The sequence below is a fragment of the Zalophus californianus genome, chromosome 10, assembly GCF_009762305.2.
Source record: "Zalophus californianus isolate mZalCal1 chromosome 10, mZalCal1.pri.v2, whole genome shotgun sequence".
In the NCBI taxonomy this organism is placed as follows: Eukaryota; Metazoa; Chordata; class Mammalia; order Carnivora; family Otariidae; genus Zalophus; species Zalophus californianus.
In genome coordinates, this window is record NC_045604.1 from 28,006,953 (window position 1) to 28,027,617 (window position 20,665).

Consider the following 20,665-nt stretch of genomic DNA (forward strand, 5'->3'; position numbering starts at 1 on the left):
GAAGTTTAACTAGTTAACTAGAAGTTTAAGTCTCTTTCAGTTCTAAAATTCAGTCTATAATTGCCATTCTAGCCATCCAGAGCTAACTCAGAGTTTAGTGTACGATAGCCCTCAGAAATAAGGTTTTCAAAGAAAGCTTCTTATTCTTAAGTGGGATGGAAGTGCTAGTTATTCAAAGATGTAATAAAGCCAAGGGAGATTAGGCAAAGCAAAGGGGACCAAAAGCTTAGTCAACTTAAAAGATCATGCAAATACAGTTCATCAATAGAATTCTTCTGAAACCAAAAACAGTCATATCCATATTCTCAGAGCTAAGTGCTAGGATTCATCAGTTTCCTTTGTGGTTCTTCCCCTTTTCACTTTGAATTTTGGAGTGCCCCAGGGCTCTATCTTTGGACTTCTTCTCTGTCTACTTTCATTCTCTTGGTGACCTCATTCAATCTCATGGTTTTAAATACAATCTATACATTTGCTGACATTCAAGTTCATATGTCCAGTCTGGACCATTCAGTTGAACTCCAGACTCCTACTGCTAAGTCTTCTCTTGACATTTCCAGGTGGATTATCAATCAGACATATTAAATTTAATACTCCTAAAACCAAAACTACATGCCTGCTTGTCCCCCACTAAATTCATTCCTTCCACAGTCTTCTATATCTCAGTTAATGAAAACTCCATACTTTCAGTTGCCTTAGTTAAAAGCTTCAGTGTCAACCCCCCCCCCCCCCCCCCCCCCCCCCCCCCCCCCGCCCCGGACTATTTTTCACCCTATATTCAATCCAGCAGCAAAATTTATTGGTTCCAATTTCAAACTATATCCTGAATCTAAAAACTTCTCAGTATCTTTACTACCCATGATCACTCTGATCCAAACCACTATCAGTTTTTCCCTGGTTAATTATAAGCAGCTTCCTAACTGACGTCCCTGCTTCCACCCAAATCCTGTTAGAGTATATCCTCAAAATAGCGGCAGAGTAACTCCTTAAAATATAAGTATAATCATGTCACTCTTCTGCTCAAAACTCTACAACGGCTACCCACTCATTCAGATCAAAAGCCAGAGCCCTTCAGATGACTTAGCAGTCCATGCCATGGGGCCCTTTTGCTCATTCGGCTCTATCACATTGGTCTTTTCGCCTGTCCTCAAGCACGTCAGGCACACTTCTGCCTCAGAAGCTTTGCAGGTGCTGTTCCCCTTGCCTAAACTCTCTGCTCCCATGTGTCCACATAGCTCCCCATCTTACTTCCTTTAAGTCAAGGCTCAGATGATGCTTTCTTAGCAAGGTCTATCCTGACCACCCTACTTATAATTCTAATGTCAACTTCCTATCCCACTCAGGCATTTCTGATTCCTTCCTATCCCACTCTACATGGGCTTTCCAAAAACACATCACCTTTTCACAAACTATTTCCTTCACACATTTATTTTATTTATTGTCCATCTCCTCCACTAGAATGTAAATTCCATAAAAGCAGGGCTTTTTATTCATTGTTGCATCTCCAGTATCTAAAAAATTGCCTGATTATAGTAGGTTACTTAAAAGTAGTTGTTCAGTGAATAAATGAGAAGAAGGTTATAAAGGAGAAGGCAGGACAAAATGGGAAATGCGTTTAGTGACTTTAGGTAGTATAGACGTTTCTGGGGCCAAGTGGCTCCCAAGGCAAGTTTTATTTTCTATTAAAGCTTAGTTCAAAACCAAGCTTTGCCAGCAAGTCTCTGTATGATTCTCTTTTATATAATTTGAAAATATTACGTTTAATGGCTTACTTCTTTTGGAGCACTTTACTAACACATCTCTCCACTAGCAGGCCACCATTTATCTAAGACAGATACCTTAATGCCCGTGAATTAGTAATTCCTTAACAATATCTCCTTTACCAATGCATTTTGAGGGGTGATTAGCAATTCAGATCTACTGGTTCCATTCTGGACTGGGAAAATGACATTGCTAAATTTGAGAGTGAAGTTTTGGTGATTTTGTTCAGACTGAGTGCTACCCGATTTGCCTAAAAGCAACAGGGATGGAGGGAGGGTGGGGATGGGAGGGAAGCATTTTGTATGGAAATTCTTACTTCCTGAAAGACATAAGTACCTACCTATGTCAAGGACAACAGAAGAATGCTGATATTCTACCCACTGACTGAATCTTGATACTCAGAGTAGGCTTTTCAGTTGTCCTTCAAGAAGACATTCCTACACTTAAGGAACTGAGATGCTACTAGCAAGTCAATTTGAACATAAAATCTGTTGAGTAAAAAACCAAATGGATAAATAGGGAATGCAGAGGATATAAGCCCTGATTTCAGGTCTGTTTCACTAAAGTCAAATAAAAAGGTCCCCCGATGCGGGCACAGGGTGATCAACTAGCAGAGCTTTCGTATCCCTGAATACTTCTTAACTTCTTTGGGCCTCAGTTTTCTTAACTGTAAATTGAAGTCCCTAACCCAAGTTATCTCTAACTTCCCAAAAGTTGGGAGGCAAGTAACTTCATTACACTTAACTGAGTTCTTTAACAATTCCTTTAAAACTAAAGAATCTGTCTTCTGTTCAAATTCTTTAGGGCACTACCAGCATCTTTTCTGTTGACCACTTGTGCCCTCTAGTGATAAACTTAATTATACAACAGAATTGGCTAGGGAAACAGTCTGTTCCAGAGGCGTAAATGGGGAAAACAGCAAAAACGCAGTAGATAAAATCAATGTAAAAAAAGAGGCAGGCCAAAGATGTAGGCAGGCCAAAGATGTAGGTAAAAAAAAGATGGAAAGAAACCAAATGGCCATCACTTTCTGCAGTGTGCCTATGACTGTGCCTTCCAGAACAAACACTGTAAAGAAATTACCTCTAGTAATTACCACTAGTAAAGAAAACAAACATGCTCCTGAATATAAAAGTTTTTCAGGTATGACTGGAATACCTTTCTTCCTCACATTAAGATCTAGATACAGTTTCTCTTTCACTTAGCAAGATAAAAGATATATTAAGACTTCTGGAAAATATCTATTACATACCTAATGTGGATAATTAACAGATGTGCTTTGAATGCACCTGTCAAGGAGGTGCTAAGACATCAAATTATATATTCATTGCCAGTCTCACCTGTTCATGGATTTACCAATGGAAATGGGTTCTGACTAAAATCATGTAGTATGTTGGGCTTAAGCAAAGTCCCCAGCCTTCTAAGTATCATTCCTTGGTGTCACCACCATAGAAATGCACAACTGGTCTTTCTCCTATCACATAATTGAAAACAAACATCAGGGCCTTTCCTGGCAATAAATCATATCTGTATATAAATGCTGATAACAGGGGCGCCTGGGTGGCTCAGTCATTAAGCGTCTGCCTTCGACTCAGGTCGTGATCCCAGAGTCCTGGGATTGAGCCCCGCATCGGGCTCCCCGCTCCATGGGAGGCCTGCCTCTCCCTCTCCTGCTCCCCCTGCTTGTGTTCCCTCTCTCGCTGTGTCTCTCTCTGTCAAATAAATAGACAAAATCTTTAAAAAAAATGCTGATAACATTTTTCTAGCACAGGTGCACAAAAAGAAGAAATGGATTTCAGTGATACCAATAGAGATTTAAGTTAAACAATAGAGAGATCTTCTTAACCATGCTGTTACTGATACAAGGGCGAGAGGTTAAAGAATCTTCTTTTGAAATCTTTTAAGAGGAGGAAACAAAATCTGTACTTATTTGGAGTCATTTTAATTCTAACCTTAACTGGAACATAAGATAGGAATAATAACCACTGAAGTTTCCTTTCTACTCTTAAAATGAAATATGACTGTATGCTTCATATATATGAAGTTCAAGAATAGGCAATATTAATCCATAGTGACAGAAATCAGAAGAGTGGTTGTCTCTTGGGACAGGGAATGGGGCATGAGGGAACTTTTCAAGGTGACGGAAAAATTTTATATTTTGAGTGGTGTTTACACTGGTGTATACAGTTGTCAAAACTCATCAGAGAGTATACTTAAGATCTGTGCGGTTTATTGGATTGTAAATTTTATCTCAAAAAAATATATATGCCAGAGTCTTGGGAAGAGTTAACTTTAAAAATACCACCACTACTCTTTAAGAACAGGCTAAGAAAGAGAAGGGAACTGTCATGACCTCAATAGCATATATAGTCTTACTGAACCAAAAACCAAGAAAAGAAAGAACTGCCCTGGCTTCTCAGCAGTATCCATGCTCATTAGCTAACAGTGCCAATTCATGCCCCCTCCTCTGGCTGGATCAATTCTGCTGCCTGATGGAAGGACATGGAGGTGGGGGAGAAAGATTGGTCCTAAGAGATCAGTGATTGTCTTGAAGTAGAACTGCAGCTTACATTGCCAGGCATGTTGCTCCGCAGGTCCATATGATGATAACGGCATCATGCCTGCTAGTGTTAGAAGAGAGTACTTGGGAGAAAAACAGGTAAGTGTTTTTGGCTTTTTGTTTTCCCTCTTCAGTTAAACTACTTTCTAGAGATAACAGACTGTTGATTCTTCTATTAAGATTCACGTTGGAGTCTGCTTGACACATGGTAGACACTAACAGATGCCTCAAGCAATTGGATGAGTGAAATGTTTTTCAGTCTGACAAATGACTTTCTCATCAAACCTCAATAGTCTCTGCTTCCTCACCAGAAAAGAATCAGAAAATCTTTTCTGTAATTTTCATTTGATTTCATTCAAGTCCTAAGATGAAATTCTCTGGGACGCACTGCATCAAGGAACATCTTAGCTTTCCTTACCTGGTGCCCTATGTTAGGATTTTCCCATGGCAAGTGGTTTGGAAAGGTGGAGACACAGATTTTCACTGACAAAAGAGATCCTGTCACGACAAAGCCAACCTTGTTGTCATTCCCTTTACGGATTTAATGGCCTCTATAACTCTCTAGGGATTGTAGTCCATTTCAGTGCTCTGTAACTATTATTCAGATTCTCTCTTTAGGTACCTTATAATTCCCCAAAGCAACCTTCCTACATCCACTCTTTATGTCTCCAAAAGCCTTTCCCAGCCCATTGAAGAACTGAAGAGTTGCTGTTATTTATGCATGTGCATGAACCTCTTTGTGGTATTTCCACTTGACATGGCTCATCTTTGTGAAGTCACCTAGCTTCAACCAACGATAGGCAGTTCTCACCTCTGTCACCACTAGTCATCTTGGCATTGCTTTTTGGAAGGCCCTACTGATTGCTTTGGATCTTGACTAAAATACAGGCAGGTCAATGACATAATAGAGTATTTCTATTTCCTCTGCTAAGAACAAGTTAGTTGTTGATTTTCGGTATGGTTTATCAGATACATTCTTTCTTTCTTTTTTTTTTTTTAAGAGGCGCCACACGGGGTGTGAAGCCCACTTAAGATTCTCTCTCCCTTGCGTTGTGCCCCGCCCCTATCTCTTAAAAAAAAAAAAAAAAAAGAGTCGGAGGCTTAACCAACTGAGCCACCCAGGCGCCTCTCAAATATATTCTGAAAACCTACTTTCAACTAACTGCAGGATACAAAAAGTCCATCTTTTTTACATAATTTCCAGTAAAGATGTACATGTAGTCTCAATTCATGTAGTCAAAACCAAATTCCTTCCTTCCTGAAAAATAGTACTGATAAGGAAACCACTAACTTTCTGTCATGTTTGAGTGGCTTTCAGGAACTTGGGAGTGTCGGGAAAGCTGGGCCCAGGTCATCCACTGCAGAGAAAAGTTGATGCCAGGCCTGAGTTGTATAATAGTCAAGGGTTTAACCTTATTTCAAAGTCAAATATGTGACTTTTGGATTGTGTGATGTTTACATTCTTCACATTTATGTTCCTTTCTCTATATAAGTATAGATCCATAAAAGAAATAGTATCACTCTTCACTTTTCTTCCAAAGATTTCAAAGTACTTTCTACAATCCAATAATGTACTCACAAGAGAGAAAAAGCAGATAGACAGATCCTAGAACTGTGTTAGGGATCAGCAGAAGGCATAGAGAAGTGCAGGAAACTTGCTCAAGAGCATCTGAAGACAATGTACCACCAACTAACACCTGCCACATCTCTCAGAGCAATGTCTATCTCCAAACTCTCCCTCAACTCAAATCTGCATAGGGCCTGCTCTCTTCTATTGAAATTGTATGCACACGAGAAAGGCTGAACCAAAAGGGACATACCTCACTGGCTTGCCACTTACCAGTGCTGCTTTTACCTCTTCAGAGACGTCAGTTTCATCTTCCTGAAAAGGAAGAAGAAAAACAAGAGGATCATAGTCACAGACATCCTTGAAAGCAACAAGGTCAGCTCCCATCAATTATGCATCTTGGCATTTCAAACACAGGCAGTGAGAACTGACTGCCAAGTGATGCTCTGTTACTGCCTTTTAACAGCCGCCATAGGCAGACAGCTCAGGAACACTGCCTGTCATCAAAAACGTCAAATGAACCATAGCAGGAAAAGGGGTATCTTTAGAAAGGACAGACTTTATTCCATCTCTGTCAATAGTTATCAGTCTATTTGGTCCTACAAATATGAGATACTTTTATCTTAAAGAATAGTTTCTAATAGATGACTATTATTGTTTCATTCCTTGTCTCATTGAATGGTTCATCTAGTTTTCAGATGAGTCATTGGTAACCAGGGACCTCTTGATTCTTGGTCACTTAATTTTTAAAATGCCAATAACAAAAGTTGAGTGAGATCGGTATAGAACAGGAGGGTGAATTAAAGTACTAAATGTGTGCTTGCAGTTAGTAAGCTCTGGTGCCCCTGTCTTTATTTTAAAGCCATAGTTAATCTGTTTTATATATTTTTTTTCTTTTTTCCTCTAAAAGAGTAAAATTGAGTCAGATGAACTTATATTACTAAGATTTTAGGTTCCTTGAAATTCTTGTAATGCTCTTAAAATATTTCATTAGAATCTCTGCTTATATGTGATAATACTATTGACTAACTACATGACTTTCTGGGAATATTAGGGAGAATTGCTGGTATTTGACAAGCTTATTCACTTGTTATATTTGCTTATATGGTTGTTGTAGATTTCTGGTCTTTTTTATCTTCACCAGTTATTTACTGAGTGCCTACTATGTGCCTGGCACTGTTCTAGGTACTGGGCATCTGGCCAAGGATATACCAAAGGAGTCCCACACTAGGTAGGTCATCTTCTCTTTCCTCAGTAATATTTCTTGATAATCTGCAAGATTCATCAGACCAGGTGGGACCCTTTCTTTTTTTTGAACTCAGCAGAAAGGACGGCGGCCATGGGTGATGTGATATGTCCTAGCACGGACCAATCCACTTACATCCTTTGTCCAGAAATTGATGCCCGTGCCTCGTCGTCGTTCCTTGGGCCGCCTCCTCTCACGGATGGACAGTCTAGTAGAGGACTGATCATCCACATCTGCTTCTTCACTCTCTGGCCAGAGATAAAACGAAGTGTGATCTTAGGAAACGGAGGCATGTACACGACGGGGGGACGCCACCTAAAATGAAGCTCTACATACCATTTTTGTCCATTTCCTTTGCAACTGCAGCGTTTGTGGTGGTCTCCGGACTCTCAGAGTCAGGGACTGAAGATCTGCTTGTCTGCAGCAGATGGGAACTGGTATAGAGAGAGGATCTTGATGCAGAAGGAGACACTGGTGTTGTGGGTTTGTCTGGCTGAACTGGATACCTCAGGCGACGATAGACAGGCTGGAAATAATCCACAAGGTGAGATGTTAGAGGTCAAGTCCAACCAAAGGATAAGAATAGCAGGCTTATTAAAAATGGGCTTTTCCTATACCAAGAGGCTTAGTAATAGTTGATGTTCAATAAATAGCTACTGAGCTAAACTAAAGTTAGTTAGGTAATTAGCCAAAAAGGAAACAGCTTCTGGATTCCTATTCTGATAATACCATCAGGTTGACAGCAGCCCAGGAAAATTTTTCCTAAATTGACCAAAGGGCACTAGGTAGCACTAACCTTGTTAATAAAAAACCAAAGGGCACTAGGTAGCACTAACCTTGTTAATAAAAATTTTTCCTAAATTGACCAAAGGGCACTAGGTAGCACTAACCTTGTTAATAAAAATTTGATTTTGGAATGAAAATAAGAAGGGTGATGACCTTTTTAAGATGGAGCACTGAAAGGCAAGATTTACATAGAAAAATAAAAAGCTTGGGAATATGAAGAAACAATACAGAGTTATCTGAGAACAGAGGCCAAATGTGAGCAATCAATTTCTGAATATTCTACCAAACTGCCATAACCAGGCTTATTGAAACTTAAAAAAACTTCCCATTTTCCACTTTGAAATTTTTCCCCAAGGAGAAAGAGACTGACAATAAGCCTTAACTTGGTTTTTTGAAGATGCACAGATAAATTCTTAATACATGTAGAGATTGTATACTTTTTTGTTTATAAAGACAGTGGCAATAAAATATAGTAAGCTTTGGAATCAGACAGAACTTGGTTCAAATTCTAGCTCCAGGACTTACTAGCTGTGTGGTCTTGAATAAGTTACTTAACTTCTCTGAGCCTCAGCTTTCTCCTATGTAAAGCAGGGATAATAGCTTCCTCACAGAGGGTTGTGAGGATTATACAAGAGAATGTATGGTAGATGCTTGGAACAGTAGCTAGTAGTAAGTAATCAATAAACAGTAGCTGATAGAACAAAATAAACAAAAGAACCTCAGTTAGTTTATGTAACCTAGCCATTCAGAGTTGGAGCAAGGAGATTCTTTTCTCCTCTAACTATGGTGATAGGAAAATTTATCATCCCAATTGAGACACTTCTGAGAGTAAAGATGAATGGTATCAATAATTACACTAAGGTAACAGGTGTAATTTGAACTCCTAATTTAAACTAGGAGTTATGTTCACCCTAAATAGAATCCTATGCCTTTGACTATCAACTCCACCTGAGAAAGGGAACATAAGTTAAAAAATTGTCCACCTCAATAATGACATCTTGTGGCATGTGATTAAAGGGTGCTCTGTAAACTGCTAGGTTTGCAGGGGTTTAGAGAACAATATAATCATGGTTGAGAGAGCGCTCTGTGGAGCTTGGCTGCCTCTGCTCAAGTTCTTGCTTAACCACTTTTCATCTGTGTGAAATGCTGGGCAAGCTACTTAACCTCTTTGTGACCTGATTTCCTTACATTTATAATACAAATAATAATATCTACCTCAGAGGGTTGTTTTGAGGATTAAACGAATTAATACATACGAAATAGTTGAAATAATGCCTGGTATAAAGTAGACACTCAATAAATCCTCACATTTCTATTTGTATTTTTATTATACCATAACCTCTCTCTTTAGAATAGAAAAACATCTTTAGTTAAAGAATAAATTTAGTTAATGGAACTTACTGTTTCACAATATATACATATATCAAATCATCATATTGTACATAGTCTAAAGTTAATAAAATGTTGTACGTCAATTCAATGTTATATCTCAACATCTCCATAAAACTGGATAAAAAATAAGCATTAGTTAACTGCTAGCACAAAATGATGACTGAAGGACGGACATCCTCTGAGTTCTTTTAGTCACACAGGTTTGCCAACAATAGACGGACGTTACCAGTGTTTTCTATGAGTTGTCTACTGCAAAGGAGCACCGTGCTTGAGTTATCAGTGAGGAGGGATTCCCCACATTAATGACCCTGCTTTTAGCACAGTACATGTCAGTGACTTACTTCTTCATCCAGACTCCCACCCCAGGGTTGACGGCCCTCGCCAGCTTCCTTTGCTGGGACCGCTGAGGGCTCATGCTTCTCCGAGCTTCCTTCAAGCCCTTCAGTGCCTGTGGACTTCTGGCTAGGCTGCTCCTGAGCTTGCCGTTCTGCTCTCGACCGGCTGAAAGTCCTTTCTGCTTCCTGAAGGTCTGTTAGTGTCACGCCCTGGGAAAATGACACAAGGTCAGGGAAGTTTCACCCTAACCATGGAATAACTGTTGATAAATAAGCAGGGAGACTGCCTTAAAGATCTAATAGTATCAAATTCCAAATGAAGCTCTCAAAATGTATGAGGCCATTACAAGCAAGATATGCTTAAAATAAACACCTCAGTGTGCAAAGAGCCCCAGCCTGAGCCCAGGTATATTTCAAATGTAATACTTTAGCTTTTCCAGTTTGAGTTCCAGAAAGTAGGGCAACACTGATGGCTGCCTGTTGTAGATGTACTTCTCTCATACTCAATACCTTTATTTGAAAGCTCCATACCTCCCAAGAGCAAATGGTTACCAAGAGAATTCTCTGAATAGTGGATAATAAGAAAAACTTGATTTTACTTATAGAAAGAAAAACCAGGTTCAAAAAGGTGGAAATTCAGAGCCAGATAGAACAACAACAACAAAGACCAACCAACCAACAAAAACGACACCACCTAAACTAGCTTTATTCTAAGATGATTTCCTAAGTGACTCTAGGAATGTCACACAGAGACAATCCAACAATTGATATTTCCCCCAGGCTCTCATGAGCAGCAGTACAGAAGAAAAACAAGTAGGAATCATCTGCAAGAAGCAGCGAGAAAGAGAGTTAGGACTAGAGTGAGCTGATTCTAACTCAAGCAGTTATGTGCTCAAGTCCTCATGAGAAGGACGTTCTAAAGCTAGAGGTAGTTAAGCAAGTACTATAACCTGTATTTTTTTAACTATTCATGAATTTATTCACTCATTCTCTTAATAAATTATTGTGTCTTTAAGCACTGGAACTACAAAGACAAATCAAATGATTCCAGCACTCAAGAAACTTTTAATCTAATGGAAAAGACATAAGAAAACAGATGAGTATAATAGAATGTAAATAATTAAGACAGAAACATATGATCCAGCAAATTCCACTTCTGAGTATTTACCCAAAAGAACTGAGAGCAGGGTCTCAAAGAGATCATTTGTATACCCATGCTCACAGCAGCAGTAATTCACCATAGACAAAACGTGTCTATCAGCAGGTAAATGAATAAACAAAATGCGATCTAACCATATAGTGTAATACCATTCATCCCAAAAAAAGAATGAAGTACTGACACAGGCTATAATGCAGATGAACCTTGAAGACATTATGCTAAGTGAAATAAGCCAGGCACTAAAAGGACAAATAATGTATGATTCCGCTTGTGTGAAGTACTTAGAGTGATCAAATTCATAGAGACAAGAAGCAGAATGGTGGTTGTCAGAAGCTAGAGGAGGGGGGAGGGGGAATTATTGTTGAATATATACAGAGTTTCAGTTGGGGAAGATCAAAAATGTTCTGGAGATGGATGGTGGTAATAGTTACAAAATAATGCGAATGAACTTAATGACACTTAAAAAAATGGTTAAAGTGATAAACTGCATGTTATGTATTTTTTACCACAATAAACCAAACTAGAACAAAAAACTATAGGTCAGTCTTGGTCCTTTTTTTTCTTTTTTTTACAAAGAGAAAGCACAGCCCTTTTCTTCCTCCCTCCCTCCCTTCCTTCCTCCCTCCCTCCCTCCCTCTTTCTTTCAAGATTTATTTATTTATTTATTTGACAGTGAGAGAGAGTACAAACGGGGAGTGGCAGGCAGAGGGAGAGGGAGAAGCAGGCTCCCCACGGAGCAGGGAGCCTGATGTGGGGCTCGATCCCAGGACCCTGAGATCATGACCTGAGCGGAAGGCAGACGTTTAATGACTGAGCCACCCAGGCGCCCCATAAATAACATCTTAAAAAAAAAAAAAAAAAAAAAGTCCCTTTCTTCAGTCCTCAGCTTTCCTGCCTGACCTCTGTAGAATTTACGACTGTTACCTTCAACTGACTTTTCATTTACTTCTATGCCACTCCTATTTTCTGGTTTACCTTTCATCTCTCTGGCTGCTCCTTTTAATTGGGCTTCATCAGCTTATCGTCCTCTGCCTCCTTAATGCCAAGTCACAGCTTTCTCTCCCTTCTCCTTGCCAGTGCATCCTGACTGAGTTCATGGTCTTGTTACTTCCAGCTTGGACTGCTGTGACAGCTTCCTAACACGTCTTCTTGTTTCCCGCTTTTATAAACATACTTTTGCCGACCACTCCCATCAATTCTCTGCACGGTGATTTTTGCAATATTATACAGAATGGGGTGCCTGGGTGGCTCAGTTGGTTAAGCGTCCGACTCTCTTTTTTTTTTTTTTTTTAGAGGGAGAGAGAGCAAGAGTGGACTGAGTCACCCAGGCACTCCATAGACTCCGACTCTTGATCTCAGCTCAGGTCTTGATTTCAGGGTTGTGAGTTGTTCAAGCCCTATGTTGGGCTCTACACTGAGCAGGGAGCCTACTTAAAAAAAAATTAATTAAAAAATATATAAATATTTATAAATGTTATTATTTATATATATTTTTATATAAATGCAGATTATATCAGACTCTTCCTTACTTCAATGGCTCCCTTAGGGGTTTTTTCGTTTTAAAAATATCTTTATTGAAGGGGCGCCTGGGTGGCTCAGTCAGTTCAGTGTCCGACTCTTGATTTTGGCTTAGATCATGATCTCAGGGTCCTGGGTTCAAGCCCCGCCTCAGGCTCCACGCTCAGCGGGGAGTCTGCTTGACATTCTCTCTTCTTCTTCCTCTGCCCCTTCCTCCACCCTGTGCATGCACACTTTCCCTCTCTTAAATAAACATATAAATCTTTAAAAAAATATATCTTTATTGAAACCTAACTCCCATATCATAAAACCCACCCTTTGAAGTATGGGCACACCCCAGAGATACTGAGGGTCCGGCCCCAGACCACTGTGGTAAAGTGTCATAACACAGCGAGTCAAGTGAATGTTTTGGTTTCCTAATACATATAAGAGTTATGTTTAAACTACGCTGTGGTCTTTTAAGTGTGAGATAGCGTTAACTCCAAAAAACAATGTACACACGTAATTAAAAAATACTTTATTGCTAAAAAAAATGCTAACCATTGTCTGAGCTTTCAGCAAGTCACAGTCTTTTTGCTGGTGGAGCCTCCTGCCTTTATGCTAATGGATGCTGACTGATCAGAGTGGCTGTGGCAACTTCTTACAATATGACAACAATGAAGGAAGTGTGTCGCATTGCTTGACTCTTGTTTTCATGAACAATTTCTCTGTAGCATGTGATGCTATTCGGCTGCATTTTACCCACAGTTCAACTGCTTTCAAAATTGGAGTCAATCCTCTCAAACCCTGCCACTGCTTTATCAACGGAGTTTAGATAATATTCTAAATCCTTTGTTGTCATTTTGACAGTCTTCACAAATCACCAGGAGTGGATTCCAACTCAAGAAACAACTTTTTTTTTGCTCATCTGTAAGAAACAAGTTCTCACCTGTTCATGTTTGATCATGAGATTTCAGCCATTCAGTCCCATGTTTAGGCTCCCCTGCTAAGTCTAGTTCCCTTGCTGTTTCTACCACATCTGCAGTGACTTCCCCCACTGAACTTTGAACTTTCAATTTGTTAAAAAAAAGCAGTATCTGCGAAGCGCAATAAAATGAGGTACGCTTGCATACAATTCCGTGGTTTTAGCATACACACAGAGTTCTGCAACCATCATCACCATCTCATTTCAGAACATTTCATCACCCCAAAAAGAAACTCGATATCCATCAGCAGTCACTCCCATTCCTTCCTCTCTCCCACCCCTGGCAACCACTAATCTATTTTCTTTCTTTCTTTCCTTTTTTTAGAGAGACAGAAAGCGAGAGTGAGGTGGGGGAGGACCAGTGGGAGAGGGAGAGAATCTTAAGCAGGCTCCATGCCCAGCACAGAGCCTGACTCACGACCCTGAGATCATGACCTGAGCCAAAAATCAAGAGTTCAACACTACTGACTGAGCCACCCAGGTGCTCCACTAATCTATTTTCTATTTCTCTAGCTTTGCCTATTCTGGATATTTTCATATAAATGGAATCATGTCTGGTTTCTTTCACTTAACATAATGTTTTCTTAAGGTTCCCGCACATTGTAGCATTAGCATGTATCTCTTTATTGCCAAATAATACTCTATTGTATGGCTATATTTTATTTATCCATTCCTTTGTTAATGGAAATTTGTTTTCTTTTTTCCCCAGTTATGCTAACTGCTTAATTTATTTGGTCTGCTTGATGGCTCAGCCTGTGCCCGCCACTCCTACAGCTGCAGAGGATAGCTGAGGCACACCTAGCCACACAATGCTAAACCTTGCTGCTGCCGGGAGCCCAGGACTCGACTCTACAGCAAGCTTGCAAACTGCACACATAAATATGGTCTATATAGCAAGTAAACTCTGGCCAGAGTTCAGAAATGACACTGAATTTGGGATGTGGGCTATTGTGGATAATGCTGTTATAAACATCTATGTACAAGTTTTTGTGTGGACATATGTTTTCATTTCTCTTGACTATATACCTAAGAGTAGAATTGCTAGGTCATATGGTAACTGTATATATAACATTTTGAGGAACTGCCCAACTCTTCTCCTTTAGGGATTCTTAAGATGTGGCCTCTTAAACACAAATGGAATGATTAGTCTTGTGAAGGAAAGGAGATAAACCTGCTCTGAGCCTGGAGAAATAAAAGTGAGAGTGGGCAGATGTAGGAATAAATTCATCTGATACTACGTAGTATAAGATTTAACACAGGTGAAAACTTTTACAACAGTGGCTGGAGTAAGGAACTGATCTTACGATTTTTTAATTGTACCTCCAACAGAAAGGAAGATAGACAAAATGACATAAAAAAGAAGATCACACTCACTTGAGTAGACCTTCGAGTCTGCCGAGCTTGTCTGGAGCGTGCTTTCCGTAAAGACTCTGCTTCCTCATCCCGCACCGGAGTCAGATATGACCTGTAGAGAAAAAAAGTAATACCAGAAGTAAGAGACCTTGCTGCATGTACTTGAGGAATGACAAGGTCCCTCCACACACTGAAGTGATTTCTACACTCTGAGAATGAACTCAGGCAGAATCAAAAATGACAGAAATGCCATCAGTGAAAACTGCATAATCCAAGACATTACTTATAAATTTATTACTGTTCATGCAGAATCCATGTCATCTGTAAAATGAGACTTTCATTTCTTCTTTCCACATCCTTAAAAGTTTTATTTCTTTCTTTTCTTGCTTTAAATGCTCTGGCTAGAACCTCTAGGACATGTTGAAAAGGAGTGATGATAGCAAGTTTTCATGCTTTGTTCCTGCCTTCAGAGACAAAGCAATTCAGCATTTTATCACTGTGATGTCTACTGCAAGATTCTGTAGACACCTGCTTCTCAAGTTCAACCAATTCCTTTCCATTCCAGTAGGAAGTAGACTGAGAGGATTTTTGTTATTATTGGTTCTGTTTTTTTTAATCATTAGTGTGTGTCGAACTTATCACATGCTTTTCTTCCCCATATTATCATTTTCCTTTTTTCTATTAATATGGTGAATCACATTGAATAATTTTTGAATGATAAAATAACACTGGATTCTTAGAATAAGCTCAACTTGGCTATGATGTATCAACTTTTTTTTTTAAAATAAATGTTATTTTATTATTTCTTTTAAGTAAGCTCTATACCCAACATGAGGTTTGAACTCACACCCTGAGACCAAGAGTTGCATGCTCTACTGAGTGAGCCAGCCAGGGCACCCCTGTATAGACTTACTTTTATATAGATTCAGTATTATTTAGTTTAGGATTTCTCCATCCATGTTTATTAGAGAAAAGGGCCTATAATTTTCCCTTCTTATAATAACCTGGTCAGGTCTAGAATTAAGATCAAACAAGTTGGGAAGTGTTTTCTCCTTGTCTATTTTCTATAAGAATTTGTGTAAGATTAAGGTTGTTTCCCTCTTAAATAATTAGTAAAGTGCACCAATGAAGCCATCTGGATTTAAAGCATCTTTATGGAAGGGTTTTAAATAAGCGGTTCAATTTCTTTAATTGATTTAGGCCTAGTCAGATTTTCTGTTTTGGTAATAGTTGTTTTCAAAGACCGTAATATTCTTATATTTAGTGGCACAAAATTGTTCATAATACTCTTGTATATTTTATTTTATTTATTTTTTTTACTCTTGTATATTTTAATTGTCATTTTAGTATCTGCAGCAATGATTCTCAATTTGTTGGTCTCAGGGCCCTTTACATTGATATATATATACATATATATATTTAAGATTTTATTTATTTGACAGCGAGAGAGCACAAGATGGGGGGACGCAGGCAGAGGGGAAGCAGGCTCCCCACTCAGCAAGGAGCACTCTGTGGGCTCGATCCCAGACCCTCAGATCATGACCTGAGCTGACAGACGCTTAACCAACTAAGCCACCCAGGTGCCCCTACATTTTTAAAAAATTTATTTATTTATTTGAGAGAGAGTGAGCAAGAGCAGGGTGAAGGGCAGAAGGAGAAGCAGACTCCCTGCTGAGCAGGGAGCCCAATGTGAGACTTGATCCCAAGACCCTGGGATCATGATCTGAGCAAAGGGCAGACGCTTAACCTACTGAGCCACCCAGGCGCACCCTTTTACATTTTTAAAAATTACTGAGGACCCCCAAAGGGCTTTCGTTTATGTATATCTATTAATATTTACCTTAGCAGAAATTAAAACTGAGAAATTTAAAAAATATGCACTAATGCATTTAAAATAAGAGCACTATATAAAAAGTTACATCAATAACTTATCTTTTATGAAAATAACTATTATCTAAAACAAAAGAATTTGGTAAAGGGTGTTGTATTACATTTTATAAGTTTCTTAACACTGGCTTAGCAGAAGATAACCAATTTTCATACACACTTTATTCAATATGTTGTATAACAGTGTTTCAGGTTAAAATGTATAAAGACGTACATTTTTTAAATTGTTAAAATTTAGGGTCCCCACTAGTATACATATATTCTATTCTATAAGAAGAGAGGGGGAGGGGGAGAAGGAGTATTAAGCCAAACATTTCCAATTCTACTTTACTAGGGTGGTAAGGATAGGGTTTTTAAGCTACACGGGTAAGAAACTCTCCAAGCACCACTTCTAGTAACTTTTATAAGGAAGTGCTTTTATATTGAGCATTTGAAAGGTATGATGTATTTTATCTACCTCCAAAGTATTAAATAGACATGTGATTGCAATGCAAAAAATAAATAAATAAATAAATAAATAAAATATATAAAGAATATACAGTCTTTCACACGTTTATAGTCGGAAAAGCAAGTAGTATTATAATAGCTTTTTAAGATAATTATGGATATTCTTCTTTGATACTATATACTAAAATACAAGTGGTAGTTTCTTAAAGGTTAGTAGCAAGTGGAATCTGAAACCATGTTAACAGACTGTTCATATTCTGTTACACTGAAATCTATTGGTCTATCTTGCACTTTGAATGGACCTTCTTACCCCATGAAAGAATTTGGGTCATCACACATTGGTCATTTGGAAAACACTGGGGCAGATCTTCCAAATGTTGGACAACACTGCATTATAGAGTAATAATTTTATAAATCACATTCTGTAACATAGGGCGTAAGCTCCTTGACATGGCCCTGGTAATGATTTTTTTGGATTTGACACCAAAAGCAAAGGCAACAAAAGTAAAAATAAATAAATGGACTATATCAAACTAAAAAGGCTTCTGCATAGCAAAGTAAACTATCAACAAGATGAAAAGGCAACCTACAGAATGGGAAGAAAATAGTGGGCAAATCATATATCTGGTGAGGGGTTAATACCTAACTAGATAGAAGAACTCATACAAATAACAGGAAAAAAAATCTGATCTCACTTATATAGGAAAATCTTAAAACACAAACTCATAGATACAGAGAACTGATTTATGTTTAATGGAGGCAGGAAGTAGAGGGTGGGGCAAAGTAGGTGAAGGTGCGCAAAGGTAAAAAATTTCATTTTTAGATTAGTAAGTCCTGGGTATATAATGTACGGTACGGTGACTATAATTAACAATGCTGTATTATATACTTGAAAGTTGCTAAGAGAGTAATTTTAAAAGTTCTTATCATGATGGAAAAAAAATTATAACTATGTGTGATGATGGATGTTAACTAACTTATTGTAGTAATCATTTTGTAATACATTTACTAAATCACTAAGTTGTACACCTAAAACTAATACAATGATATGTCTATTATATCTCAATAAAAAATAATAGAAAAATAAAACATAAAAAAATCACATTCTTTAATATCACCTTTGATCTTAGGGCAGTCTTTAAATGTTGGGAAGAAGTCAATAAAACCACTCATAATGGCAGATACAAGTTTTCCAAAATTCTAATTTCTGCTTGAAATTTAAAATTTTATAACTGGCAACAAATACTTTGTGACAAGCTCACTTTGTTCATTTTCAAGAAAATGTCTGCCAAATACCCAAGTCTAAAGGACCATAGTCTGCCCATTCTTTCAAGTAAAAATGGTGTTCCAGGAAAGAAGCAGCTAATTCTTCTTTTTTCTTCCTCTGCATTTCAATTCTACTTATATTAGACCTTATTGGCCATATTCTATTTATTTGTTATGCTTTTTCTGTATTTCCCCTTCCTTTCTCTCTCTGGGTTTCATTCTCGATTATTTTCTTTTTCTTTCCTTTTAAAGTTTTATTTATTTAAGTAATCTCTACACTCAGTGTGAGGCTTGAACTCACAACCCCGAGATCGAGAGTTGCACGCTCTTCTGACTGAGCCAGCTGGGCACTTCATTCTAGATATTTTCTACTATCCATATAATTAGTTCACTAATCCTCTCTTCAGCTGGTCTACTATAAACTCACCAGTTGAGTTTCTAATTACAGTTATTTAAAGTTTTGGTTCTAGAATTTTCATTTGATTCTTTTTAAAATAGGTTGCAGTTCTCTGTTGAAATTCTCCACCTTCTATTTTCTTGAACATATTAATCATAATTAGTTTAAAGTCCATGTTTGATAACATCAGTATCTGGCTCTATTCTTATTGTTTTGTTTTCTTAGTCTTTTGGTAGACCAGTCTTATTTCTTGGTATGTCTGCTAATTCTGGGGAAAAAAAAAAACCCACTTTTTTTTTTACATTGAATAAATGTCTTTATTAGGAAAACTGTAGGTGCATTATACATCTTCTCATTGATATGACTTCAAAGTAGAAATAATTGTTTCTTAAATGGAGTTGTTACTTGTTAAAAAAAAAAAAGCACACTGCATACAGGAAGCTGCCTTCTCCTGGACCACTTTCAATTATAGATCCAATTTAAACAATACAAAATACAGTATTTATCACATTTAACAGAGACCGGGCGTCCAGCAAGGGTCCAACTGCCAAACATTTTTAATAAGAGGATATTCTTTTCCTCTGGCAGTTAGGTTAAGGAAGTGATTCTCAAACTTCCATCTGCATCAGCACTTCTTAGGGGGCTTGTAAAATAAATTGTTAGGCCCCACCCCCAAAAGTCCTGATTCATTAGGTCTGGAGTAGGGGTCTAAGAATTTGCATTTCTAATTAGGTCTCCATGATGCTTCTGATCTGGGAGACCATCCTCTGAGAACTACAGGGCCAAGGCAAATGACCTTCATCTACTTTGACATTAAGCTGAATGGAAGCTAGCCTTCAGTCTTTGCAAGGGCTGGTCTATTTCTGGTAAGCCCTCACTTCTAGAATGTAGCCCTTCAGTGGTCCCAGATGAATGTATGGGGCCCCACATCCTGAACTCGTTTTTGTTCCCTCAGCTCCATGAGACCACTGAAAATCCTGCCCAGTTTCTTAGCCTTGTAGCTACTGCTTTATTAATCAGCAAATGCCTCAAGGGGAAAAGCACAGCCAAATGTTGGGCTCACCTCTTTATGCTTTCCTTCTCTCCAGGATCTTGATCCCTCAAGTCCTCACTTCCTTAATAACTCTCCAATATCTTCAAAGATACTTTTTAATATTTGTCCAGTTTTCCTAGTTATTCTCAGTGGGAGAGTTTGTCTAATACAAGATATGCCAGAACCTGAAGTAAAGTCCCCAACCAAGCTATATTTTAACAGTGATACTTTTCCCCTCTTGGAATTCTGATACATGTATCAATCCACTGTAATTTTGGTAGGTTTGAGTCCTTTCTTAATATGTTCCTCTCCTCTGGGTGAACTGAAAAAAAAAAAAAATAAGTCTCCAAACATGCAAAGCTCCCTGGACCAAACCCTGGAATTGGTGACCCTTGAGGACTAACTTCCCATGAAATTCTGTCTGGGTTACCAACTGGCCTACACACATGTGCCTGCAAAATATATAGAGCACCACTCTTATACTTAATTCTTGACTGGTTAAACCTTTCTTTGCATACTAGATAGGAGCCAGAGTGAAAGAAAAGAGCTTCACACTGGCTTATCCCACTTCATAGTCTAGAGTTTTATTGAATGAGAGAAATAGTAAAAACAGGCCTGGTAGGTAAGAAGTCTTAAATATTTGAAGTCATACATGTTTTTCATAGAAAAATTAGAAGACAAAAATGTAAAAACAAAAATAAACTAAAATTCCACTACATGAAAATAACCCATTTGCATTCTATTACATCTATGTCTAGACTATTATCTATGTATGTATCTACGTATTTAGTATACTATTATTTTAGTGAATATCATGTAGACTATTTTGTTACCTGTGTCAATATATGAGATGTTTATGATTTAAACTGTAAAAAAAAAAAAATCTAAAGACAAAACCCAGGAAACTCCAGTACTTGAATTTGTAAATATTTTGAGGAAGGAAGCAACATTTTCATTCATTTTCCTTTACCTAGATGTAGGTTCCAAGGTTCACAAA

The 20,665-nt window shown here is 38.2% G+C and overlaps 1 protein-coding gene across 7 annotated transcripts in view; it reads right to left on the minus strand.

Annotated features, from left to right (window-relative positions):
• The window catches only part of PPP1R12B (protein phosphatase 1 regulatory subunit 12B), a 216,497-nt gene that overhangs the window by 78,152 nt on the left and 117,680 nt on the right, over nt 1-20,665 (minus strand). For all 7 annotated transcript variants that reach the window (XM_027609982.2, XM_027609978.2, XM_027609977.2 and 4 more), the window contains exons 14-18: nt 14,660-14,750; nt 9,651-9,854; nt 7,468-7,657; nt 7,267-7,379; nt 6,159-6,200 (exon numbers count right to left, since the gene is read on the minus strand). In XM_027609982.2, the coding sequence (XP_027465783.2) occupies nt 6,159-6,200; nt 7,267-7,379; nt 7,468-7,657; nt 9,651-9,854; nt 14,660-14,750 (640 nt within the window). The remainder of the gene's footprint in view (nt 1-6,158; nt 6,201-7,266; nt 7,380-7,467; nt 7,658-9,650; nt 9,855-14,659; nt 14,751-20,665) is intronic.